The sequence below is a fragment of the Nilaparvata lugens genome, chromosome 13 (assembly GCF_014356525.2).
Source record: "Nilaparvata lugens isolate BPH chromosome 13, ASM1435652v1, whole genome shotgun sequence".
Classification (NCBI taxonomy): Eukaryota; Metazoa; Arthropoda; class Insecta; order Hemiptera; family Delphacidae; genus Nilaparvata; species Nilaparvata lugens.
The window spans coordinates 26,308,908-26,336,889 of record NC_052516.1 but is presented as its reverse complement, the minus strand read 5'-3'; the positions used below and the strand labels follow the sequence as shown (position 1 = coordinate 26,336,889).

Genomic DNA, 27,982 nt, shown 5'->3' with positions numbered 1-27,982 from the left:
ACACTGTAATAAAAAAGATTTCAACACAACAGTAGATGAAATGAATGATGAATTAGTACGTTTACTTGATTGGGCAGGTAATAATGGGCTAAAGGTGAACGAGACAAAGTCAAAGGCAATCGTGGTTGGTTATTCGAGACTACTGAACACACTCGACTTGACAGATGGACCGTATATTACAAGCAATGGCATACAATTGGAGTACAGCTCAGACGTGGAAAACTTGGGACTCACTATGACTAAGACCTTGGACTGGACAAACCATGTGACGTTGACATGCAATAGGGTGATTGCTGGGATCAAGACATTGAAGAAGATTTCTGACATTATTCCTTTTTCAACAAAGGTTATGTTGGTGAAGACCTTGATTTTCCCGGTTTTCAACTATTGCGACATTGTAACTACTGACATGACTGTTCAACTACAACAGAGGATGCAGCTTGCGCATAACTACTGTGTCCGCTTCATCTTCAACCTCAGACGTGACGACCATGTGACTGAATACTTTGACCAACTTGGACTCATGGAGCTACATGAATGTAGGTCATTTCATGCGGTTCTCTTTCTGCATAAAGTGTTGAAAACTCAGACACTCAAGTACATAGCTGAAGACTTTCACTGTGTGACATTGGTCGGGGTGGTACCCGGCATGGTTCCCATTTACTGGCTGTCCCAATCCATAGGACAGTCATGTTCAACAAGTCCTTTCTTGTGATGGCTTGTGGATTGTGGAACACATTGCCTGTTGAGCTGAGGCTAATTGAGGAACCTCGTCGGTTTAGCGCGGCTGTTTTTAGGTGGATCAGGGGTGGTGTGGGTGGCTGGACCTAGCAAATGGTTTATTGGTCAGTTTTTCTTTCTTTCTTCTTTTTCTCAAAACAATTCGATATCTATTATTTATTTTTCTTCCTCTTCTTCTTCTTCTTCTTCTTCTTCTTCTTCTTCTTCTTCTTCTTCTTCTTCTTCTTCTTCTCCTCCTTCTTCTTTTTCTTCTTCTTTTTTTTCCACTTCTACTTCTTCTTTTGTTACATTGTATTATTTTTCAGTTTTTATTCTTTTATTTCTATTAATAACTCAATTATAATTTAGGTGTCGTTATTTTTTTCTCCATTGATTATTATTTTTGTATTTTAATAATATTTATTCACCTTGTTTGTAATATTGTATATTTTTTTTCTGAATTTGATTTGTTTAATCTAGTAATTATTTAGTGTTGTATTGGAGGGTTGAGTGTAAGAGAGGGCCGGCTGCGCCCTAACTCCGCCCTCCTAGGTAAAAATAAAGGCAGCTATTCTATTCTATTCTTATACTTACCAATTTTTGTCAATTCTTATCTTCCTATTGTTCCACTATCAATGCTCTATTTTTATTATAATTATAATAATTTCACTGTGTCTACCTTCAATTCATTACATCAAGTTCCACACTCAATTACATCATACTCCTTCCTTCGTCAGTATCCTAGTTTTCATATTTTTTGGGATAATCTATGTGAATGATATTATAGTATCATACCTTTATTTAGAAACCCTTTAATTCATAAGAACCTTTCATTTTTTGTATTCTTTCCTCTGTGATATCACAGATCACTTAAATGGCTTTGTATTCTTCCCTCTCACTTAAATGGGTAGTGGCATGCGAATCGGAATGATTGGTTGATTAAAACAATTACTTCATTATAATTATGAAACAAAAATTCAAATGAAATGCTGTAAACCACCCTAAAGACTTCTGCGACTGATTCCAATTACCTCTGCTATTAATTTACTATCAATTTTTAAAACAATCTACAGGAATATTTCATTTTCAGTCCTCATGAATTCAATAAATCGATCATTGATTATTCAGAATTCCAAGTTGAATTCATCATTCATGTTGCAGTTGAATGATGTGAGCAGTTAAGCCTAGTTTATACGTTGCCAATTGGCGAGACTGTTGTTTTTGGACAATAATTGTCATCACGTGGTTGCGGATTGTCAGGCCAGGCCAGTTAAACGAGAAGATTAAGCGGCCAACTATTGGCACGACAGTTGACAGCTGATCATGTCCAAGTTCTCGTCATCTGTTGTGACTAAACAGCTAAACTGGCAAAGACAAGACAGCGTGTAGGCCAGTTACCGTTCACACGGCGCCACTTGTCGTGACAACTGAGATTCCGAGTGGTGGGGGGCTCGCTGGGCCCAATTGACTGTCCATATTCTACTCCCGGAGACAGTTGAATTTTGGGCCAATTGTCGGGACAGTTGGCAAGACAATTGGCCTGAAGTGTTTATACGAAGACAATAATTTCATGCCAGTGAACAATGCTTATGACAATAATTGTCTCGCCAATTGGCATCGTATAAACTAGGCTTTAAATGCTTGATATTCTATAGAGCTCATGCCAGTATTTTAGAAAGGGGGAATCTCTCAAATCATCTGCTCACAGATTTCATTCTTGAAAAAACAACAAATTTCCTTTCTACTCAATCAACCTTTATTGAAAAAAAAATCTTCCAAGAACAATCACAATCAACAGTCTATAGCTAAATTCACGAGGATATAAGATACAGTTTATGCCAGTTCTATATTTTAAATTATCATGTAATATGTAATATTCAATGCTACAAAACTCTATACATGATTGAACTCATTTCTAACCTAAAAATCATCTAATCTCAAATTCCAAAGGCCTGCCTAGAAAATCTAAAAAAGTGTAAAATTCTCCATATCAAAGTGTCTTCCACTCGTTGATATTATTCCTATATGTTGGGCACTCTAAGGCAGGCAACGCCTTATATAAAAGGCATATATAAATGCCTTATATTTGAAGAAAAATGCAAATATGAAAAACAGTTACAGTTACAAGAGATACTCTCGGGAAATGTTATTCTGAATTTGCAACTATTCAAATTAGTAAAAATGAAATGATCAGATCTTCAAAATCAACAGAACTTTAACCATATTGGAAAAACTCAATATTCTATGAAGCTATAAAAATCTGGAAACTGTTAGGCAGTTTCCCTAGTCCAAGTTCAAAGCAGAGCATGTTTTCATTAATTCTATAATGAGATTCCTATTTTCAATTAGTGCCTGTTTCAATTCAATTTCAAGTTCAAACTCACACTGAACTAGCGGCTCTCAGATTCTCAAATGGCTCTCAGATTTTTTTCATTTTAAAAGATTCTCAAAAATTGACTCAAATTTAGCTAAACTTGAGAAAATTGAACACCAGACAGCAGGTATAGTAAATCTAAACTTGATGAGTACTTAGATACAAGTACATTTTTCCTAAGAATATAAACTCAAGAGCCTCTAGGAAAGAGTTAATCTAAAGGTTAGATGACAAACAACCAAACTCAAGAGGCTTTTATGGAAGATTAAAATGAATAAATTTTTTTATATTAATATATTTTATTGATTCATACGATAAGTACATCATCAAAATGATAGGGAGAGAAAAAATAAGGTAGCCTTGTGCTATTCCTCTCCCAAATTTAGATAAAGTTGCATATAGTCCGAATATTCAATGATCTGTAATATCAACTATGTAAATCAATTTGTTATGTAAGTGATGTCTTTGAATAAAACTTAATTTGATTTGATTTGATATTAATATTAATTTCATTTGATTTTATATTTCATTTGTTGCTTGATTGGATGACAAACAACTTGACTTACTCTAGAACTTTTAAAAAAGAGGGAATCTAGAGATTATATTTGGCAAGATGACGAACTATCAAACTTAAGAACCTCTAGGAAAGATTGAATCTGGAGTTTAGTTGACAGTCAACCAAACTTGAGAGTCTCTAGGAAAGATTCAATCTAGAGATTAGATGGCAAACAACCATGACAACCAAGGTTTGAGGCACGAGACTCGTGAGTCGATTACTGGATGATTTTGTCAAAGGCTCCGGCTTGACAGTCTGTGACGTCAGAACCAGCGAAGCTTTGGGACGTAGTTCCAGGTCTCTCCCAGATGTCATCACTACATCCCTGCAAACAAAATGGAATGATTGTTTGGAATAATTTTACAAAGATATTGAAGGCTTGTGAAGTCATCACTACATCACTACAAACAAAATGGAATGATTGTTTGGAATTATTTTACAAAGTTATTGAAGACTTGTGAAGTCATCACTACATCCCTGCAAACAAAATGGAATGATTGTTTGGAATTATTTTACAAAGTTATTGGAGACTTGTGAAGTCATCACTACATCACTACAAACAAAATGGAATGATTGTTTGGAATTATTTTACAAAGTTATTGAAGACTTGTGAAGTCATCACTACATCACTTCAAACAAAATGGAATGATTGTTTGGAATTATTTTACAAAGATATTGAAGGCTTGTGAAGGATATTCTTGTGGAAGTCGAGAGGTGGAATCATTATTGTTCAGAGTTGTCGAACTGGAGAGTATCGAATGGAAAGATTAATGGGATTTTCAGAGGAACTGCTAGAAATCAATGACAGTAGCAATATCAGTAAAAATCTATCAGGAATAGCATCAATATAAATACTGTGAGAGAGAGAATGTGAAATGCTTAATGAAGGATTGGGTATTTGAAAGAGTGCGGTAAAAAATTGAGATAATCCAAGTATTTTCTATGAACGGATGTACAAATCGATGAAGAAATTTCATAATCTTCCATGACTTAGTGCCGGTTTCACAAAAGCCGGTTAAATTTTAACCCTGATCAATTTCACGAAAACCAATCAGAGAAACTGTCTTTTCTAAAAGGTCTTTTCTGATTGGTTCTCGTGGAATTAATCACGGTTAAAACTTAACCGGCTTTTGTGCTACCGGGCCTGAGAGTTTATAAAATCGAGATGAAGCAAAATTTCTGGCTTTAAAAGCTGTTGAGCACAACAATATTAAGGAAATCTCTGATTTCAAAGTAATATTATGAAACGTAATACCAAATTAATTGCTATCGATTAAATATCATCATAGAGAAATAATAGCGTTGGTAGATATCCCATGGTATAGGGCGTTTATGTCGCAACTTTTACTGTTATCTCAAGCCGATTACTGTCGATTATTGTAGATTTTCACTGTTTTGTCCGGGTGAGATTGTATGAACGGCACAATATTATGAGAAACTGCCAGCGTCACATAGCTTTATGGGAAAGAACTACGTGGACTATCGGCTTGAGATAACAGTAAAAGTTACGACATAAACACCCTATACCATGGGATATCTACTTATGCTATTGTTCTCTATGATATCATGAATGCAACGTCATATTTATTCCCATCTATTGTCTATTCGTTCTCAATTATTTAGAAATAATTTATTCTTGAAGAGATTCTAGTAGAAATTGTTTTCTTCTGGTTACCTGCTACTTGTTACTGTTCAATTGTTACTTCAAGTATCCTTGTTTACGAAAAACGTAAGAGGATTCTCCAATAACGGAAAATCTTAAGGAGAAGGACTAATATACTCTCTCTTTCTCTCTCTCTCTCTCTAATTTATCTCTCTTTTTAATATATTATTGATATCTAATAGTAATCACTATTTTCTACAATTGGAGAGATGTTCTTAATATTTATATTAGTGCGATATTAATATCAGCTCTATAGACTCAATAAGTAACATATTCGATTTGAATGTGATTAAAATGTTATTAATTTGAATAATTCGGGAGGAGACAGCTTACCCTCGTTTCTGAGCTGAGTTGAGGCTGGATGTGTAAACATAGAGTTTCTTGGGTGATCCAGGAATCTCGATTTTAGACAGATCTGGTCTGTAGATTTCTGTATTCAGGTTCATTATCACCACATAACTCGGTTCACCCGCCAACGTCCTGCGAAAAACAAAGACAAATATTATTATAAATTTCTTTTATAAGACGTTTTTGAAGAAAGTAGACATTATTCAGTCTTGAAATCATCAAACTTATGAAATCAGTGACCTATCATTATATTCATCCATTCATTCATTCAAATTATGTCATGATAATATTATCTTATTTTCAACATATTAATACCTTTCCAATTATCTTATGATTTATGTGTATATCACTCCATCGGAATCATCTGCAGATGGGGATGAGAGTCAGAAAATGCCTAGTTTTTCACGACTCCAGAAGAAGTAGGCTACTAGTTGCTACGAGGCAAGTTACCAGAGGCATGTACGGTAGCTTGCCTGGCAGCCATCTTTTTCTCAATACATGCAACAAAAAACAATATTTTCCTGTAACTATATCTGGGGCCTGTTTCATGAAAGTTACAAGTCCTGTAATACAGGAGAATCACTATTCCAATTACATGCTCAATATAGCCGATAAAATTAGCTGTTCCTGTAATAGGCCCACATGAACAGCTGATTTTATATTCCTGTAATACACGAACAGCTGATTTTATCGGCTATATTGAGCATGCATTTTATGAAACAGGGCCCTGGTTTTCATTATTATTTATTTCACACATGAAATTATACAGGAAAGAGAGGATGTAAATAAAAAATGTTTGTATAAGATGACTTTGTATATATATATTCGAGGTATTTGGCGATTTTCCCTTAGCATTACTTATCATGAATAGAGAATAAATAGATACGGTAATTGTCTTTCATTTGTAGATTCCTTACAGACTTCGTCTATGTTTGGGAGGATTATACACGGTTTGATCGATCTACGTTTTATCTCAATCAACGTTTTGATAGATCTAAGTTTTATCTCCATCTACATTCTAATAGATCTAACTTTTATCTCCATCTACGTTTTGATAGATCTATGTTTTATCTCCATCTTCGTTTTGATAGATCTACGTTCTATTTCTATCTACGTTTCTATTGATCTTATAAATGTGTTGAGGAAGGTGCCCAAACTACTTTACTATCCACTATATCCCACAGCTATGACCTAACATGACTAGCCTACTTCACATTACTTTATTACTATGAACAATATAATTAATTACCCATGTCATCTCCCATGTAATCACGCATGTATTTAATATGATTCCCATCCAATTATCATGTGATCACATACGTAATCACCTATGAATCATCTAATTCAACTATCCTATTATTCTTTGAGACTTTCAAAAATCGATAAATTCATATACAGTACATTAATTTACCTGGTGAAGATGAACACTCCATCTCCCTGGTTATAACCATGGTACTGTCCTTTTTGTATGGTAGCGGTTTGCCTTGCTTGCATGAGATGTTTGTAGGTTTTCAAGTGACTTCTCTCAGCTTTTCTTTGGTTTTCGACGTTCAGATGCCAGTAGTTGGGGTTGACAGGGAGCCAAGTACCACTTGTTTTCGAGAACCCTTCACAAACAAAAGGTTTTATTAGGGATACTCACCCACAAACACCACCATTGATGAAATCTATTGTCTCAATAAACTCATGGCATTATTATGAGAGGGCTCTATTGAATGTGTTACAACCGGAGAGTATATATTCTAATTAAATTGGAGTTACATTGTAATTATTATATCCGGTTACAACATCATCAATATAGAATCTAGATTTGTCACAATCAAAATTTATACAAAAAGAGGACTAAAATTTGAATTTGTGAAACCAAGATTTTTGTTTCACATCATGCATTAACAGTCAATGGTGGGACCTTCCCACAAGAGACTCCCCACCAACAAAAGCCATACGAATTTACTTTACTATCAATACTTAGATATAGGTAGTGACTGATACAAAAATTAATGAATGGATTCATGGTCTGATCTCCAGTATTATTGTCAGTGAGTTCTGACTGCTTTATTCTAATTTTGACAACACGTTACTTTTATATTAGGCCTATTGAAAACTTCTTCCGCAGCTCTCACAAGAAGAAAAATTTAAGTCATGATTTTTGCTTGCCAATGTTTTCTTCTATATAATTAATTACTTGAGAGACATTTCAGTCCTCTTTTCTTCTTTTCCATATTGGATGAATCAGGCTTGTAAACCACCTCAGTTATTTTAGGGCATTTTAGGGCTTTCATAAATTAATCGATATTTCCATAATCCATTCATCAAAAGAAAATGAATAATATAGTATGTCATTCAGTAAATTACAAGTTCACGTCTATTGAACTTGTCCTTGATTAAACTCAGACCAATGACGTCATAGCATTGGCGTCAGCTTCGTTCGCTGGTTCTAGTAGCATACGTTTTGTTAACACCAATTTTGATAATCACTCTTAAATTCTATAGACTCACGTGTAATCGATGATTGAGGCCCGGTTGTACAAAAGCAGATTGAATTTTAATGATAATTAATTTCACGAGAACCAGATAAGGCTTTTTCGAAAAGAAGGCTTCTTATGATTGGTTCTCGTGGAATGAATCATGATTAAAATTTTACCGGCTTTTGTGCAACCGACAGTCAATATTATTGTCATTTGTATGTAATCTTTATAACGTTTTCATTGGTTGAATGGGAAGGGTTAGTGTTATTTATTATGAGTCTCAATTATTTGTTATTTATAAGGAATTTAAGGAAATCACACTTCACAAGATAATATACAATAAAGAACGTTATTATTTTGACTACCTGCAATGATCACTAATGCACTGTATTAGGGAACAATTTATTTGTTATGTATAACGATTTTGAGGGAATCTCGCTATAACTGAATATACAATGAAGTTCATGAAACAGTGGAATGTTTAGAAATATCAAGAATTTATTGGAAAATTGCATACATGTTTCAACACCTATTTTCATGGTGTCATCAAACACATGTAATCTTTCAATAAATTTGTGATATTTCTAGACAACATTCCACTGTTTCATTACAGATAAACATCACTAAGGGTGAGTTTCACCAAATTCACGTTAACGCTTCGCTTAGTGATCTCCAATTAACACTAACTGATGAATTCAACGAAAGATTGAGAAATTTGATTTCACCAACGAAAACTAATTTTACGTTATGTAACGACAGATTGGAGTGGATCAGGGTGGCAGTGCGCCGCCATAACACTTGTTTCACATTGTTAGCATGTAAAACCTAACCTAGAAAATCCAACTAGATTAGATTCCGAAACCATTAGTTTTGTTTACCAAAATGAGTGGAGATCAGCCTACAAATTTTAGTATAATAATAATTATAGTGCAGTTTTTTTTAGTTGTATGATTTATTGAATTTAATGTAGGTTGTAGTGTTTTAATAATTATTGTTCTATAGATTTTTTTTGTAAATAAGTAAATTTCAAATTTCACAGGATGTCTTCCAGCCATTTTGTCAATGTTGTGTTGCATAAAGCTATCAAAAGAAGAAGGGACCCAACATTTACGAACTGTGAAAGAACACATCTTCTCAATCTTATTGGAAATAAGTCGATTTCGTCCAAATTATTAAAATCATCAACCCTTTCTCTCATCCATCTAGGTCGATTGACGAACAAAATGATGATGATGATTAATCATCATCACTGTCACTCACAAATGCTAATTCGTATGCTCTTCTTCTAGCATTATTTGGCCTTTCCATATTTGAACAACGAAGAAATCTAATGAAAAATAATCGTGAAAACCATGAAGAAATAATTAAACATAACCTCAACAAACTACTATCAACATGACAGTAAACAGAACGCCGCCATTTTTTTTTCTTAACGACAGATTACAGATGTTGACTGACCAGATTTGGCCAGTTAACTTTATAACGAATTAAATCATTAGCTCTAACGGGGTGTGGTGAAATCCAATTTTGTTGGTTAAGGGCTAATTGGAGTTTACGCTTCCTCTAATGACACGTTTAGTTCCTGGTGAAACCCGACCTTAATCTCACTGACAACAGTATTACAAAGAAGTTATTTTGTTGACTGTACCTGCACTGATCGCATCACTCCACTGCATGGGGGATCGACACGAGTCACGGGTGACAGTAAGGTACTTGTCTTTCCCGAGAACTATGCCGGCCGGATCTTTAGCTTGGTCCCACCTGACGAAGACGTCCTCCATTCCAAGCTCTTCCCCGTAGTACGTTACTGCAGTACCCGGCAGCAAGGTTACCAACATGTTGAACGCGTCTGTCATTTCCGCGCCGAAACGTTTGGCAACCCTGGGGTTGTCGTGGTTACCAATCTGAAAAACATAGATTTATTAGAAGAAAATTTGATGTATTGAGATTAACTTTGGAATTTCAGCATTGGTTTTATATGGTAATATAAGTATTGACATTTTTTGAGGAAATGTTGACCAAAGATGGAGTTGATAGAAATTCAAAGATAATCTCACAATAGGTAGCCTACCGTATTTTCATTTTACAAACATGCTTACAGGTATGGAAACAACAGGCATTATAGCCCAAAAATGTTCCAAAGTTTTATTCATTCATAATCAATAATTATTTAATATAAGTGTATTAAATAAGAATGAAGGAAACGGTAGAATTGTCAAAAACGCTAACTCTTTAAACCAATTTGGTGTATTATTTTAATTGATGCAACGCTATCAATAATCACCCTAGTAAACTGAAAGCTTAAACTCGACAAGCAGTGTGGATGAAACCCTACGATTGGCCATTAGCTATTGACCAATGAGGATTGAGCTCTAGTGACATTGGCCGAGCCTAGGCACGCCCAAATACGGTCATAAGAACCGTTAAAAAGTTTCATTGATTCAACAGTCAATAAGGATTTCTCAATGAGGACTTGAAAGTTGTAGGGTTTCCAATTTGTTAATAATTTTATCAATCAAATTGAGGAATAAAAAATATGAAATTGAATAAAAGTATTGTAAGTTGGGGTAGAATAATCTGCTCATAAGTAAATAAGTAAGATTGTTATTATAACAATGTGATCAGGAAATTTGATTATTATTATTCTAAAATAACTACAGTAGTTTGATCGATACAGTTTGAGAGGTACAAAGCTTGGTTTTTGGTGCGTTTAATGAATCTAATGGACCATTAAATATATAGGTTTAGTGATACATTAAATTCAACTGTCCCAGAAACCGGGTCTTAATGTATTCAAAGGATGATGGTAAAAAAACACCTGAACTTTTAATTATCTTATATCACAGAATACAAATATAGCATTATAGCATTATAGAAGTTTTCTCTGCTAATATCTAAACTATATCTAGTTAAATGCCATATCTATATTTGAAAATTTAGGGTGGGTTCTGTAAATTTAGGGTAGAAATTTATCTAAACTATATCTAGTTAAATGCCATATCTATATTTGAAAATTTAGGGTGGGGTCTGTAAATTTGGGGTTTTTGGTGCGTTTAGTGAAACTAATTGACCATTAAATATCATCAAATTCCCTTTTATCTATTCATTCTGTTGTTAATATTTGCAGTAGCAGAAGTCTTCGGGGTGGTATCTCTTTTTTCCAGAAGAGGCTATTTGGTATTTCCTGAGAAAGCTATTTCTATTTTCTTCGATATCATGCAATTATATTAATAGACTTACTAGGCTAGGATAGTTATGAATAGTTTTAAATGGGTTTTGATCTGATTCACAATGTTATTATCAACAAAAACTCAATAAAGTTACATTTGAATTCTACTTACGACCCAGTTAGCCCACATTCCCTCAGGCATACTCTGGAGCCAACTGTCAACCGTCCGCAGGATTGTGATGGCATCGGATTGTGGAGTGATTTTGGTGAGAAGCTCAAAGTTGAACGGCATCTGAGATATGGGATGAGTCTTATTGCCGTAGTACCACATTGTCTTCTTCAGATCGGTGTAGGCTTCCGTTAGCATTACTCTGTTAACAACAATAATAAATCAATTCACTCCGTGAACCATAATAATTATCAAAAATTGATATCATCTTCTCTACTCTGCTATTTTTTCTTGCCTTCCTCACTCCATGTTTCTCTTCCCGATTTTCTCAATAAATGTTAGATTAAAAAAGTATTACAAGTATTAAAAGTATATAATAGTATATAACTTACATGTTATGCCATTATTCTTTTCTTGCATTAATGTTAATCATTGAACACTCGGTCTCCGCGCTCTGGTTTTTTCGAACCTTGCAGGGACTTCCTGAATATATTTATTGACCGAACGTAGTGAGGTCTATGTTTTAAATTTTCTTTTGTCTGTCTGTATGTAACGCGATTACGGCCAAACGCGTTGATAGAATTCGATGAGTTTTGGCAGAAATATTCCTTTATCAACTGCGCGTCGTTGTATGCACAAGGTTTTTGAAAATATGCATTTTAAGGATAATATGAAAAGAAAAGGAATTCCTCCATACTCTGATATCACTATATATATCATTTACTTTGAAGATAGGATCAATCAGACTATAGAATTATTCATAATCAATCAGCTGACAATTGGATCATTCATTGCATGAATTACACAGATGTCTGGCCGTGTCTATTTCTATAAGGTGAGGTTTCAATATTTTTTATGATGCGTACCCATCAGTATCAATATTCTCACATTTGAAAAACAAATTAAATAGGTTATTGCAAATAAAATAAAAAATTATTAAATGAACTAAATAATGCTGAAGAAATTATAATATAATATTCCTGATTAAAAAAAATTAATTTTAAAATAGTTGAGAAATATCTTTATCAGATGGAAAGATTATAACGGAACTGGATAAATTATCCTATGGGATAAAAATTCAAACGTGAACTGAGTTTTTGATCTTGGAGAAAACAAATAACAGTTTTTTGTAAGAGTAAATTATGATTCAACTGAATCAACTAGAACAGGTGACATCAGATACTTGTGGATGAGAAAACTGCGTGAGGTCTACTGTCCATAGAACTACTAGTATTCAATGACACTTCATTTTTCACTTCATATTGTACTCTATTTTCTCTTCTATAACCATAGTCATTGTATCTATGCTATTGGGACGAATGAAGATTCGATTTGATTTAAATTAGAATACAAGAATATTACTATAAATGAAAAGTATAAATACTAGTAGTTCTATGAACAGTAGACCTCAAGCAGTATTCTTATCTGATTGAAACTATAGACCTAAATACAGCAATAGACTGGTTTCTCTACACATCTGTGTAATCACTTGTCAGCCAGCTGATTTATAGTCTGATTTTTACTCAAATATTGGCGTATGAAGGACGCCTTTCTTTTTATATTATCCTTGAAATGCTAAATCTCCAAAAACCTTGTATATACGTCAACGCGCAATTAAAAAAGGAAAAAACCTGTCAAATTTCATGAAAATCTATTACCGCGTTTCGTCGTAAATGCGCAACGTATAAACATATAAACATAAAAACATTCAAACATTTAAACATTAAGAGAAATGCCAAACCGTCGACTTGAATCTTAGACCTCACTTCGCTCGGTCAATGAATAATTGATATTGTGGACTTTCTCCATGATTGAAAAAGCACAGTTATCACATCCACATCAATTACACTGGAGATGTGTTGGTTTTAACACGAAACTGCAATATTGTCAACGTATTAAAAAAATGTGGATGTGACAAAATTAAACCGTGCTTTTTCAATTGTGCGATTGATAAGAGTGTCGTTATCCGTACATTTCAATAATTTATTGTTTATAGTGCCAGCCGAGTCTCCACGTGTGTTAGAACCTGTTACCTGTGATAGTATTCTAGTAGGAATTAGTTACATATTCCACCGCTAGATCTCGTGAGCTGGTTTATCAGTCACGTTAGATTGTCGGTCATACTTTTACAGTTTTGGTTCCTATAGTGAGGTCCATGATAGTATTTGATTAACATTAGTATTGTTATCCTTGTTTATCATTCGATAAAGCAGATAGTGCTTCCTGCTCGTTGTTTTCTAGCTCCACTACGTTGCATCGGTTTTTAATAATGTAGAATAATATAATATTAATTAACAGAATATTTAATTTCAATCATGAAAATGTATTAATTTGTCATTGAATTTGTTTTCTAGATGAAGAAAATATCCTATACTATTAAACGAGCAACTTCTGTTTTCATGTTTATATGTTTAGATGTTTGGATGTTTAGATGTTTAGATGTTTATGTTTGTATTTCACCGGATCTCGAAAACGGCTCTAACGATTCTCACGAAATTCAGAAAATAGTAGGTTTATAATAGTCTATAAAGATTCGATTGAACTAGGTCTCATCCCTTGGAAAACTCGCTCAAGGACATTAAAAGGATAATTATTAATCATCCTTGGAAAAACAGCTGATAATAATTATTTCGTCGTCTGTTGGTGATGGAAGTGAGTGAGCGAGTTCATGTGTGGTGGACTGTGTCAAAATTATGACTCAGCTGTTGAACTTTTGTAATCATTCAATCAGGTACTTAGTGCCGGTTGCAAAAAAACCGGTTTATTTTCAATCCTGATTAATTCCAGTAGATCCATCTTTTTAAAATGGTCTCTTCTCTGATTTGGTTCACTTGAAGTTAATCAGGATTAAATTCTAACCTTTTGTGCAACTGGGCCTTTGTGAGGGAAATTTTTGCCTTCCCTTTGGGAATTAATCTCAATTTACTGTGATTAGATAGAACATTTCTGTATAAATTTTATTATAACTTTTTCTTTCGTAATACATTTTTTATACTTTTGTACTCCAGAGCGAAGCTCGGTCCCCGATATTAATTCATTATTCCATTATTTTCAAGGAGAATGAACAGTTGATATTACATCAGATATAACGGTATCAGCTTCCCTATATACAAGGCAGAGAATCGGCAACGCAACTTCCTCTATCTTTCTCCATTGCCATTAAACGTTAACCTCACTATACATCCAACTAGACATCAAGATAAGAATTTTTTTTCGATAATTTTGCCTCGATAATTGTACTTTTTGTTCAATTTTTTACCGCAATTACTATACGCTGTTGTTACAAAGTGCAGTCATTATAGACATAACAAAGAGTGACCTTGATTTACTATAACATCTCGGTATTGACTAATTTGGACTCGAGAATATCATTATAGGTTTGGAAGATAGTCATCATCGCACAGTAATGATCGCTGTGGCGGATAGAGAAAAAAATGAAAAATTGTTTGGTCGATTGCAATTTTGATTGAATTCTTAAGCCTATATGCAGCAGGCTTAAAATTATGAAGCCTTGATTGTCTCTGCTCTCTAATCTATGTTCAAGAGTGTGTCTGTATCATATCTCACAATGTGTATCATGGTACAATCATTGATAATGAAATTGGGGTAAAACTATCAGCTGCTCTTTTATTATTTGAAACATTGATTTAATTACAGTACTTATTCAATCACTTCTTCAATTCTTCTTCATCTTCTTCAAAAAGGAACATACCTGTCAATTCCATGAAAATCTATTGCCGCGTTTCGCTGTAAATGAGGAACATAACTAGTAGTTCTGTGAACAGTAGACCTCACGCAGTTTTCTCATCCACAAGTATCTAATGTCACCTGTTTGAAATGTTGACAAACTCAGTTCACGTTTGAATTTTGTGCCGGGCACTCTATTTAATTCAGGCCTTTTCCCAAGTTATAATAGTAAATTTAATACGCAATAGACTAGAGCCATTATTGTAAGTTAGTTAGCGAAATAAATTATTTTCTCTCTCTATTATGAACGGCCATGACTTCGAGTTTCCCATGATAGATATTTAAAAATTGTGGCTCCGAGTCGTCGAGGAATGTAGATTATGGAATTATCTCTAAAACTTAGCCTTCGTGTCGCGACATAGAGTGCGATAAGTGGGAAAACAGCAAGCATTGAAATTATAACAAACTACCGATTTTGCGGTTACTATTTGGTCCAAAGGCTCTAGAAGCCACGCGACGATTGGTCAAATTGATTCCATTCGCCCAATAGGAGACCTGTTTCTAAATACAGTAGTGGGGCGATTCCCCAGCCGACAGACCAGATTACGTTCCGGAGGACACTTTGCTAGGAGCACTACGAGAGTAAAGATGTAGTCACTATGTTTCCCCCTTTTTGGGCAGGTTTATAAGTTTATTTCAGTAGTTAATGTAGGAGCTAGTTTTATTTTTTATTAATGTTTAAATTTACTAGTAGTGCCATGTCCTGAAAGGTTTAATTGTGTTTCTTCATCATGTACGACTAATGTTTCTTCAAATAACCGCTAAGGTACGTAAAATAAGGTTAAATATAATTTAGGGAATTTAATTGATTGAAACTTCCATAGAGTATTGAATTAATTAAGCCTGTTATTTTTCAAGTTAATAATATTGATTGAGAATAATCCTTTTGATTTTATTAGTGATGGAAGATAATTATAAATTTTTTTTCTACAGAAGTATAGAAAGTTTTCAGTTACGTTACATTTGAGTTATTGTTTCTGGAGATATATTATCGTAGAGTATTGCTGAAAGTCAGGAAGATAGCCTTTAAATTGGAATGAAACTTTTAAGATTATGTTCATATTGAGTTTATGACATTTTTTAATTTATATTTTCAGACTCTGTTTTCTTATGTCATTAAGGCTTTTGAATGATTTAGTAAATTTTTTATGATAGAAATCTTAATAGATGAAGAAGAAAGTTTTTCTTCTCCAGGAAATTAATATTAATGAATGTTCAAATTTTAATACAATTTAAATTATTTTCTATGTGTCTACTAATTTTATTTAATTAAAGGTAAAAACTATCCACAAGATGAATCTTATAAGGCAAACATTATCTTTCCTTAAAGTGAAATTTTCAATATTTTTTTCTTTTATTGTGTTATAAAGTGTCTTGTTTTATTCGGTGATAATTCATAATTTCAGTTGATACTAGTTTTTGGACTTGTATTTGTAGGTAAATCAAATCATAAACTCTGGAATGTTCATTTTAATTAAGGTTCTGAGCAGTTTTGGGCGAATGCCCGTTATTTACACTTGGATTGCGTCCTATAGTTCATAAATAATAAATAAATAAATGTTGGCTGGCGCACAAGTTTCCAACAATACTAGCCGAGCTACTATATGAAAATTATATTTGATTTCGCAAACCAAACGAAAAATATCATATAAGTTAGCATCATTTCAATTTGAATTATTCGTGAAGAAAGATCCATTAATTCTGATAAAAGAATCAGTAGTTTAAAGATAAAAATCTATATAAAATGAAGATTCAAATAGAATGAGAGAATTTAATTAATTGTAATCAATAGATAACTCCTGTTTTAGCTTTTGATGAATTGTAGGAAGAGTTAGAAATTAATGCTGTAATACATTTATTTACAGCGGTTCATGTGTGTCCCCAAACCAACTTCTTGTACTACCACCCCTCTGGTTCCGCAACTTTATGTAACACCGCTTCAAGACACCCGTTCAGACGACAGGTCTAGGGACGTAAGAGGACGTCGCCGTCAAGCCAAATTCAACCGGTAAAAGCTCACCGCCAAAAACAAGGTACTGTAACCCCGACGATAATGCAACGTACAGACCAACGAAAGTGCAGTGTAGTGAAACAAAGGTTCATTCGAGAATGTCAATCAAAAGTGGGGATTCAAAATTATTATGAAATGGGTTATATGGGTTACTATCGACGAAACTTGGGTTCAACGGGCTTTTCTTTCTTGAGTAATTTTATGTTGAAGTTAATTATTTGTTATTTGATGACTGATATTGTTTGGTTTTGTGACGTATTGCTATCTAAACGGGGATAGTAATGCGCCCCCGAATCAGATGAAGAATGTCAACAAAGTAACATGAAATTGTTGTTTCTGTTGTTCGATTTTAGTTGCCAATGTTTATTGAAGCTGTTTGTATTTTTCAATTATTTCAAATTGTAGTGTTTTCTATAGTATAAACCTATTAAATCAGGCATGGCAAGATTAATTGAAGTTTTCTTGACTCTAGCCCGTTCACCTGCATGAATTAGGTATAGACTCAGGTATTTTCTAGATGTGTCGGCCTATTTCTAAATTCTAAATTTTATTCAAAATTATCTTATCTATTATCTTTTAAAAGGGGCAGGCACAATTTGTATTCATCGATTCCGTGATAATCTTTCCATCTCATGAAAATATTGCTCAAATATTTGATTTCTTTTTTCAGTCAAAAATATTATAATCTCTCAAGCATTAGTGAGTTCATTTAATTCTTGTTGATTGATTAATTATCTATTTTTATTTTTCATTTCATTATCTCTATGAACAATATTTATAATCATAAAAATTTATCAACTTATAAATCAACAACTATTTTAGTTGTAGACAATATTAACATCATAAACATTTCTTTAATCTCCAATTTCTTTTATTCAGAATTATTATCAGTTATTTTTTAAGGGTATAGGAATGCCCTATACAAGCTCGAATTCGTGCTGTGTATATGAGACCATGAGACAGCTCATGAAAGAGCGGCTATGAACACAGAGAAGAGGAGTTATTTCTCTTCTCTACACAGTTATTCCTCCTACTTTGTGGCTATGAATTACGATTGAATACAAAGCGCATGCGCCGTTATCTTTAGAGTAGATTATATTATAGTGATATCAGAGTATAGATGATTTCTTTTCCTTTCATATTATCCTTTAAATGCAAAATTTCAAAAAACATTGTGTATACATCGAAGCGCAGTTGAAAAAGGAATATTCCTGCCAAATCTCATCGAATTCTATCAACGCGTTAGGCCGTAATAGCGTTACATACAGACAGACAAAAGCAAATAGAGTTGAAACATAGACCTCATCAATTTCGGTAAAATATAAACATAAAAACATAAAGAGAAATGCAAAGCCGTCGACTTGAATCTTAGACCTCACTTCGCTCGGTCATTTATTAATAAAATAATTACACTATTGGCTATGAGCAAGAATGACTTTCTACTGTGTCACTGCAGCAACTTTGATATTTTGGAGAAACAAACAAACGCTATCATATAATAAATAATTCAGTTATTATCACTTACTTTCTGTCAGTCTTATGAGTGTCGGTAAAGTTATCCATGAGTCTCCTCCACGACCTGATGACTTGGAATGTTTCCGGCTGATCCATGGTCTCGGTGTGATTGAGGTTGGCGTACATATCCTTCGCTTTGCTTTCATCCACGTAGGCCTCGTCTCTGAATGAGCTCTCCTCCACCAGGAATGGCACCGCATCCACTCTGAATCCGTCCACGCCGTTACTTAACCAGAATGTCAGGATGTCCTGTAACCAATATTTATAGTTAGTAAGTTGGTTAGTTATATAGTTTCAATTTAAAATGGAGTAAGAGGAAGAAGAAGAAGACAGAGGGAGGAGCAGGCGGAGGATTAAAAGGTGGAGAAGAAGGAAAGGAAGAAGAAGAAGAAAAAGAAGTGATTGAATAAGTAATTGAATCTAATGTTTCAAATAATAAAAGGGCAGCTGATAGTTATACCCCTATTTCATTATCAATGATTGTACCGTGATACACATTGTAAATAATACAGACACACTTGATATTGAATAGAGATTAGAGAGTAGAGACAATGCATACAGGCTCAAGAATTCAATTAGAAGAAGGAGGAGAAGGAGAAGGAGAAGGAGAAGGAGAAGGAGAAGAAGAAAAAGAAGAAGAAGAAGTTAAGATTATAAATACTGTTGTTGGTGAGGTGTAGTGATATTTATCCAAAATGAAACACTGAAGATGATTAAAACTGATTGGTGTTAAAACATGTATGTAATTTTCCAAAAAAGTCGTGATATTTCTTGACAACATCCCAATGTTTCAATATTCTTCATGATTATAGTTTTTATGGAGTATGTATGTTTTTTCAGTCTGACTTGAACTGTAAAGTTATAGAAACAGAATACAGTTTGAAAAGCATAAAAAGAATTCAAATACATTAGAAACTTCCGTATGTTGTGAACTTGAAAAACTCCAATAAAATCATTTGTATTATCTTTGGCAATTTTCTAGAGATTTTTGAGAATTCAATCTAATTTTACCTGCATTTCTCTCTTCAGGTCTTCGTTCCTGTAATTCAAGTCGGGCTGCTTATTGAGAAACTGGTGTAGGTAGAATTGTCTCCTCTCTTCGTTCCAAGTCCACATTGGGTTGATATTGAAAACTGAAATCTACAAAAAATTAAATTAAGTCTAATTAATGAATAGAAAGCTGAGATAAAGTAATTTCTAGATACTGTAGTGGTGAAGTTAGAATTAGAATAGAAGTACTGACTTCACCTTACATATTACAAAAGTATTCAAGACTAGCATGCTCCGCAAGGGCCTAATTAAAAACTTGACAATCTGAAAACTTGACCAACTGAAATCTTGAAGAATTTAAAATAGACCTATAACCATCCTCTGTGAATTAAGAATCTATATACAAAATTTCATGTTAATCATTTCAGCAGTTCAGACGTGATAATCCTATCCCATACGTGTATATAAGCCAGTTCTTTGTATTTTCTAAGTATTTATTATTTAGAAATTCATGTATATATTATAATAAAAGACTATTTTAAAAACTCATGGGCTAGAGGAGCATAATAATAATTAGTAATCTCTTTAGTATTATGTATAGTTTTTATTCTATACTAGCAGGTAGCCCGTGCTCCGTAAGGTTCTAATTAAAACTTGACAAACTGAAAACTTGACCTACTGAAATCTTGAAGGATTTAGAACAGGCTCATAACCATCCTCGGTGAATTAAGAATCTATATACAAAATTTCATGTTAATCAGTCCAGTAGTTCAGACGTCATTCTTGAATTTTCTATCACGTATGTGTATAAGCTATATCTTTCCTTTATCATATTATAATAGATTTACACTAGACTTAGATATGTTATTGAATTTCTCCATAATAAAGTTGAAATGAAAGAGATGCTATCAGTTCCACATATAGAACTACTGAAATGTTACAGACTTGTCTTTGTGGAGAAAATTCACAAGTGTTTTATATTGTTTATACATGTACTGTATTTGTAATGATTCTGTGAATAAAACTCAATTTGAATCTGAATTTGAGCATGTGGAACTAACAGCATGTTTTTCATTCCACCTATAAGTCTTAAAAATTATTTAGTAGATTTTTGTTGGAATTTCAATCAAATTATCAAACTTGAGTGATTATTACTCACCCAGTTATTTGGAGGAATCGGTTTACCAGACTCGAAGCCTTTGGCATCCTTCCATACATAGAAATCGTCATAGGGCTTTTCTCTCTTAACTGATCTCTTGAACCATTCATGTTCATCGCTTGAGTGGTTCGGAACAAAATCTAGGAGCAGCTTGATTCCTGGAGAAAGAAGAAATAAAATTGTAGATTTTTTTGTATTTCTCTAACATATTTCAAGAAAAGTTGATTAAATGACATAGTATTTTTTTTTCTTGCTAAGGATGATGCCCACAAGAGCTCTATAGTGAGGTCCACGTTATAATGACAGTGTTTGATTAGCAATGGTATTGCTATCCTTGTCTTTTATTTAACAAAGTGAATAGCGCTATCTCTTTCTCGCTTTGCTCTGTTGCCAGATCGTCTTCAAACAATGTAGAATTAATAATTAATAAACAAAATATTTCATCTTAATCATGTGAAAATTCATTATGAAATTATTTAAAATTATATTTCTATTCCTCAATAAAATATAATTGATTATTTTAAACGAGAATGAACAGTAAATATTACATCAATAAACCTGTATCTTCTACCGTATATAGAAGTTATTAACAAGACAGAGGTTCGGCAACGTTTTTCTCCTATCTTTCTCCACTGCCATTATAACGTGGACCTCACCATAGGCTGTTGCTTGAGTATTGAAACTGATGATGAGGAGAGATAAATGGACCTACAGCTTTAATTGGATGAAATAAGGAAGAATAACTGAGCATCAGCGGACATCTAATAGCTATGATTACTGATTAGATAGTTGACGAGTTCTGAGTACTCCGGTCCTTGTTGTAAAGCTGACTGCTTGAAAGCTTCAAAATTGAGTGCTGGTGGTTTGGAACCCACCTAAAACTGTAATCCTATCTATCTGTCATCGACATCGTCATTGTCATCATCATCATCAGCAACATCATCATCATCGTCATCATCATAGTAATCATCATCATCATCATCATCATCATCATCATCATCATCATCATCATCATCATCATCATCATCATCATCGTCGTCGTCGTCGTTGTTGTCGTCGTCATCATCATCATTATTATTATCATCATCATCATCATCGTCGTCATCATCGTCGTCATCATCATCGTTATCATCATCATCATCATCATCATCATCATTATTATTATCATCATCATTATCATTATCATTATTATTATCATCATTATCATCATCATCATCGTCGTAGTCGTCGTGGTCGTCATCATCATCATCATCAACCACATTATCATCATTATCAACATCATCATAACCATCATCGTCATCTTCTATGTCATTAGCATTATCATCATCACCCTCCTCAGACACGCATATGACTTGAGCTGATTTGGGAATTATCATCAGATAAAATCAAATCACAATGATTTCAAGTCAAATGATTATCAATTCATGAGCATTTTGGCCAATATAAGCTGTAATTCAGTGATTCAAAACTACCACTTTAGAAAATTAAGTTTCAACAATGAAAAATTCAATGTTATGTAATTTTTTACAATACAATACAATACAAATAAATTTTATTTCCATTAATATACAAAGAAACAATCTTATCAATAAAATGTACATAATATTCAAGAATACAATATATGAAATTTACTACAAATATAAATAAATTGCATTTTTTCGGAAATTAGCCTACTCAACTATGGGAAACCCATGTTCTAGAGCAGGTGTATTGGCTGTGTCATGTTGATAAAATTTAAAAACTTTGTTACAAAATGTATTGCAAGGTTTTGTAGCGCTACTCGAGTCACTATGTCGCCTGTTCTATGTGACTGTTATCGCCTAATCTGAACTTGAAAACATGCGTCGACAAGTGACCGAGACAAGAGTCGCTCCGCGGTTTGAGTCACACAAATCTGAGTATAGCGTAAAATATCTATTAGAATAGAAAAGTCCTTTATTCATTAGATGTAAGAAATACATTACAACAGTGTCAATAAATTACAATATAAATATAAATAACTAGGCTAGAATATAATCGTCAAAAATCAATGTTGAACTCTTGAAAAGAATACAGCGATAATTTGATCAGATATTCTTTTAAATTCTTTGCAAACATTCTTGGATCTTCTAATATTTGAGTCATAAGAAATATGTCTTTCTCTATCTTCAGAACATAACATCACAGTAGAATTACTATATGGGACTCAATGCTTTCTCTAAATCTGTTATTCTCCACAACATTTTTCCTAACTTACCTTCTATTCTTGTTTTGTTTCAGATGGGAAAATACAAGAGGAAATCCAACAGACAGTCATGGAGTGAGGAGTCAATGGCTAATGCTATCAAAGCAATCGAGGAAAAAACCATGGGATGGCTGAAAGCTGCTAAGACGTTTGGAGTTCCCCAGGCAACTTTAAGGAGGAGGGTAGAGGGGGGTAAAAATAAAATATTTAAAGGTGTAAAAAAAGGTTTAGGTCGTTATCAACCAACATTTGATGTGGCTACAGAAAAGGAGTTGCTTGAGCACATCAAACTGTTGGAATCCAGGGGCTTTGGACTTTCAGCTTCTGATGTTCGTAAGCTTGCCTTCCAAATTGCTGAAAAAAATGGAATTCCTAATAGATTTAATTGTGAAAAAGAAGCTGCAGGATGCGATTGGCTGTTAGGATTTCGTAGAAGAAATCCTGGGATTTCTCTAAGGAAGCCTGAGGGTACTAGTTTTTCTCGTGCATCTGGCTTCAACCAGAAAAGTGTGAAATCTTTTTTCAATACCTATGAAAGTGTTCTCGGCTCAATGAACATCTCAGCAAATAGAATTTATAATCTGGATGAATCAGCTTTATCTACTGTGCACGACCCCTCAAAAGTATTTGCAACAACTGGAAAAAAACAAGTGGGAACAATAACAAGTGGAGAAAGAGGATCACATGTTTCTGTTGTGTGTACTATGAGCGCTACTGGACATTACATTCCACCTGTTTTCATTTTTGCAAGAAAAAATTTCAAAAATGAACTGATTGATAGTGCTCCTACAGGCTCTATTGGACTTGTACAAAAGAAGGGCTGGATGACAGGAGAGCTGTTCGTTAAAGTGCTTGAGCATGTCACAAAGCATGCAAAACCTTCTACTGAAGACAAAATTTTATTGATAGTTGATGGTCATGGAAGCCACAAAGATGTTGCAGTACTTGAATTTGCCAAACAAAATGGCATTGTTTTGGTTTGTTTGCCCCCACACTGCACTCATCGAATGCAACCACTTGATGTAACATTTTTTGGACCCCTAAAAACTTATTACAATCAGGAGGCTCAAAAATGGATGAGGAATCATCCTGGTAGGGTGATAACTGTTTACCAAATATGCTCCATTTTTTCTCCAGCTTATGGAAAAGCTGCTACAATCTTGAATGCAGAGAAAGGGTTTTTGAGTACTGGGCTGTACCCTTTCAACCCTGATATTTTCCCTGACCATATGTTTGTTGCCTCCGAAACAACCAGAAGACTCTTGGGAGAAGGTGAAGAGAATGTCGATAATAGAGAAACCACCATCATGGAAGCCATTGAAACAACTTCGGCTGCTTTGCAGATCAATCAAAACCCATCCACTAGCGGAAGGAAATTAGCTGTGGCTGAGATTTCTCCTGTGCCTCTTATTCCAAGCCCAATAGCAAAAAGACAGAAAAAAAGCACGAAGCTCTTTTGACCAGCTCACCTTTTATAAAAGAGCAGAAGGAGAAAAAAAGCCGAAAAGAAGAAAAAGAACAAAGGCAAAGTGCAAGACAGGTGAAAAAGCGATTGGAGTTTGAAGCAGAGGATGCCTTTGAAGAAGATGATTTTGAAGAGACTGAAGAACAGGACCATCCCTGCATTTTTTGTAATGAACTGTATTCTATGTCCAAATCAAGGGAAATGTGGCTCCAGTGTATGAAGTGTAAACTTTGGGCCCATTTGGAGTGCACAGGACTGAGCAAGAGAGCAAAAATATTTGTTTGTGAACTGTGTAAATAACAAAAATATTACTCAAATATCTACAAATACATTGTCTTATCTCCATTATTATTTTATTTTTATTTTCAGTTTGTTATGTATTAATAAATGTGTGAATTTCTCAAACATTGGCATGTTTTTTACACATATTTAATAAGCTTACCATGATATTAAAGTGGTATGTCATTTTACCCTCAACTATGTCTAAAATGACATAGTTCCAGACATTTTTAAAAATTAATAATTCAAAGAGCTATATAAATTAAATATGATAAAAACACTGGAAACTGTTTAATATATATCTGCATAGTAATTTACCAAGGTAACTGTGTTCTATTTGTAATTGTATAGACAGTTATCAGGTAAAATCAAAATGGTATGTCATTTTAGACTTACCTCCCCTAATTCAGTGATTCAAAACTACCACTTTAGAAAATTAAGTTTCAACAATGAAAAATTCAATGTTATGTAATTTTTTACAATACAATACAATACAAATAAATTTTATTTCCATTAATATACAAAGAAACAATCTTATCAATAGAATGTACATAATATTCAAGAATACAATATATGAAATTTACTACAAATATAAATAAATTGCATTTTTTCGGAAATTAGCCTACTCAACTATGGGAAACCCATGTTCTAGAGCAGGTGTATTGGCTGTGTCATGTTGATAAAATTTAAAAACTTTGTTACAAAATGTATTGCAAGGTTTTGTAGCGCTACTCGAGTCACTATGTCGCCTGTTCTATGTGACTGTTATCGCCTAATCTGAACTAGAAAACATGCGTCGACCGAGACAAGAGTCGCTCCGCGGTTTGAGTCACACAAATCTGAGTAGCCTATAGCGTAAAATATCTATTAGAATAGAAAAGTCCTTTATTCATTAGATGTAAGAAATGCATTACAACAGTGTCAATAAATTACAATATAAATATAAATAACTAGGCTAGAATATAATCGTCAAAAATCAATGTTGAACTCTTGAAAAGAATACAGCGATAATTTGATCAGATATTCTTTTAAATTCTTTGCAAACATTCTTGGATCTTCTAATATTTGAGTCATATGCAATATTACATATTGCTAACTTGCCATTCAACTTATAACAAATACAGATAGATTACGGTTCGGTAAACACAATATTATTAAACATTTTCGCTTACCCAGCGATTTCAGTTTTTTAGCCAGACTTTTGAAATCATTGAGAGTTCCAAAAGCAGGATCGATTTGTCTGTAGTCGGAAATGTCGTATCCAAAATCGGCCATTGGTGACTTGAAGATCGGACTCAGCCATACTGCGCCGACTCCAATCTCCTTGAAATAATCGGCCATCTGCTCGATACCTGTAAAAAAAAGTTACAATTTTCAACAAATTATTATTAATTATAAAAGGAAAATTGATAGATGAGAATAGTTATATCACTATAATCATGATTGTGTATTAAGGGATTAAGTATATGGGATCCTATTTATTTGTCTCTGATTGATCTAAATACAATTAAATTAAATAGTAAATTACTTATTTCAGTGTTAGTTATTCTTCTTCAATTCATTAGTTGTTGACTACGAGACTATTTTTAGATATGATGTTACGTGAATGAACAAACTGAATACAATAGTTCACTCAATTAGCCTACTTATTTCAATAAGTTATTGTTCTTCAATTCAAAAATTGTTTACACCGAGACTAATTTTAGATCTCAATTGATTCTATTCACATAGATATTTTTCAATTGGAATTGCTCTTATTATCATAAATTACTCACATACTTAGTGTTGATTTTCATGCAATTTGGTAATTATTTTGTGCTAGAATAATTTATTCTTTCAAGTGCAATAATTGAATTACTATATACTGTAGTTGATTACTAGGCAACCATTTTCAGTTTTCAATTATTTTTTATTGCAATCATAATAAATTGTCGTTATTAAGAATACTCACATACTCACATACAATCAATCATATGAGTGTTGATTTCAGCAATTTGTTAGTTATTACTGAATATTAGTCATTCCAAATATGAGTAAAGTATCCGGGTTCGAATAGGTCTAGACACAGTTTTTGGACAGTTTCTTACTTCAAATTTCCTTCTGCTTAATTCTTTGGTAATTTATTTGCAGTAGTGGAAGTCTTTAATTCTATTTCAGCTCGCATTGAATATCAATAATACTGTATAATAAAGGGAATAATTGGTTTATACACACGTAGGGGATAGGAAATTCACGAATGACGCATCATCATGTTTGAACTACTGAACTGATTAACTTGAAATTTAGCAAATAGATTCTTAATTTACTGAGGATGGTTATAGGCCTGTTTTCAATTCTTCAAGATTTCATTATGTCAAGTTTCCAGTTTAACTACTTTTTAATTGGACCCTTGCGTAGCGCGGGCTACACCTGCTAGTTTGGAATAATATTATTGTACAGTAATAATATTCCAGCAGTTCATTAACTGAAAATTCTAATAAAATCTTCCATATTTAACTTTTATTTTGTGCAGGACTGTGTTGAGCATTTTGATACCTTTCAAATCGCCTATGCCATCTCCATTGCTGTCCTTGAAACTCCGCGGATAGACCTGATAGATGGTCGATGTTTGCCACCAGTCGAGTTTTTGCTGACAGTTGACGTAGCAAGCAGTCGATAGCAGCAGCAAAGCCACAGGCAACAAATGATGCATGATGGCCCACATTTGAAGCCTGAAATTGATTTGAATTTAATTGCATTTAAATTATTATTTTGCCTTTGAAACTGCTGAATGATTAGAGAGATAATCATGGATCGACGGATGACATGCTGTGATGCTGATGATGATAGAATAGAATCAAATAGGATGGGATATTGGGTTGTATATTATTAGATTTCTAATAACGTTTTTCATTTGGGTTACTAAATTATATTTTTGTAATCTTAGCAAATTTGAATTGGTTTGTTTTTCAGATTGATTTATAAAGTTTTGCAGGTCTGAGGCCTATAGTGAGGTCCACGTTATAATTGCAGTGTTTCATTAGCAATGGTATTGCTATCCTTGTCTATCATTCAACTAAGGGGATAGCGCTATCTCTTTCTTGCTTTGCTTTGTTGCCAGATTGTCTCTTAACAATGTAGAATTG

At 33.5% G+C, this 27,982-nt stretch overlaps 1 protein-coding gene across 4 annotated transcripts in view; it reads right to left on the bottom strand.

The window, feature by feature from the left end:
• Positions 1–2,457: 2,457 nt before the first annotated feature.
• Positions 2,458–27,982, bottom strand: part of LOC111049616 (maltase A3) — a 45,512-nt gene continuing 19,987 nt past the window's right edge. For all 4 annotated transcript variants that reach the window (XM_039440181.1, XM_022335734.2, XM_039440180.1 and 1 more), the window contains exons 2-11: positions 27,393–27,568; positions 26,030–26,209; positions 20,890–21,047; positions 19,752–19,880; positions 18,751–18,989; positions 11,471–11,669; positions 9,778–10,033; positions 7,073–7,268; positions 5,647–5,793; positions 2,458–3,975 (exon numbers count right to left, since the gene is read on the bottom strand). In XM_039440181.1, coding sequence (XP_039296115.1) covers positions 3,789–3,975; positions 5,647–5,793; positions 7,073–7,268; positions 9,778–10,033; positions 11,471–11,669; positions 18,751–18,989; positions 19,752–19,880; positions 20,890–21,047; positions 26,030–26,209; positions 27,393–27,561 — 1,860 coding nt within the window. In that variant the 5' untranslated portion in view covers positions 27,562–27,568 and the 3' untranslated portion in view covers positions 2,458–3,788. The remainder of the gene's footprint in view (positions 3,976–5,646; positions 5,794–7,072; positions 7,269–9,777; positions 10,034–11,470; positions 11,670–18,750; positions 18,990–19,751; positions 19,881–20,889; positions 21,048–26,029; positions 26,210–27,392; positions 27,569–27,982) is intronic.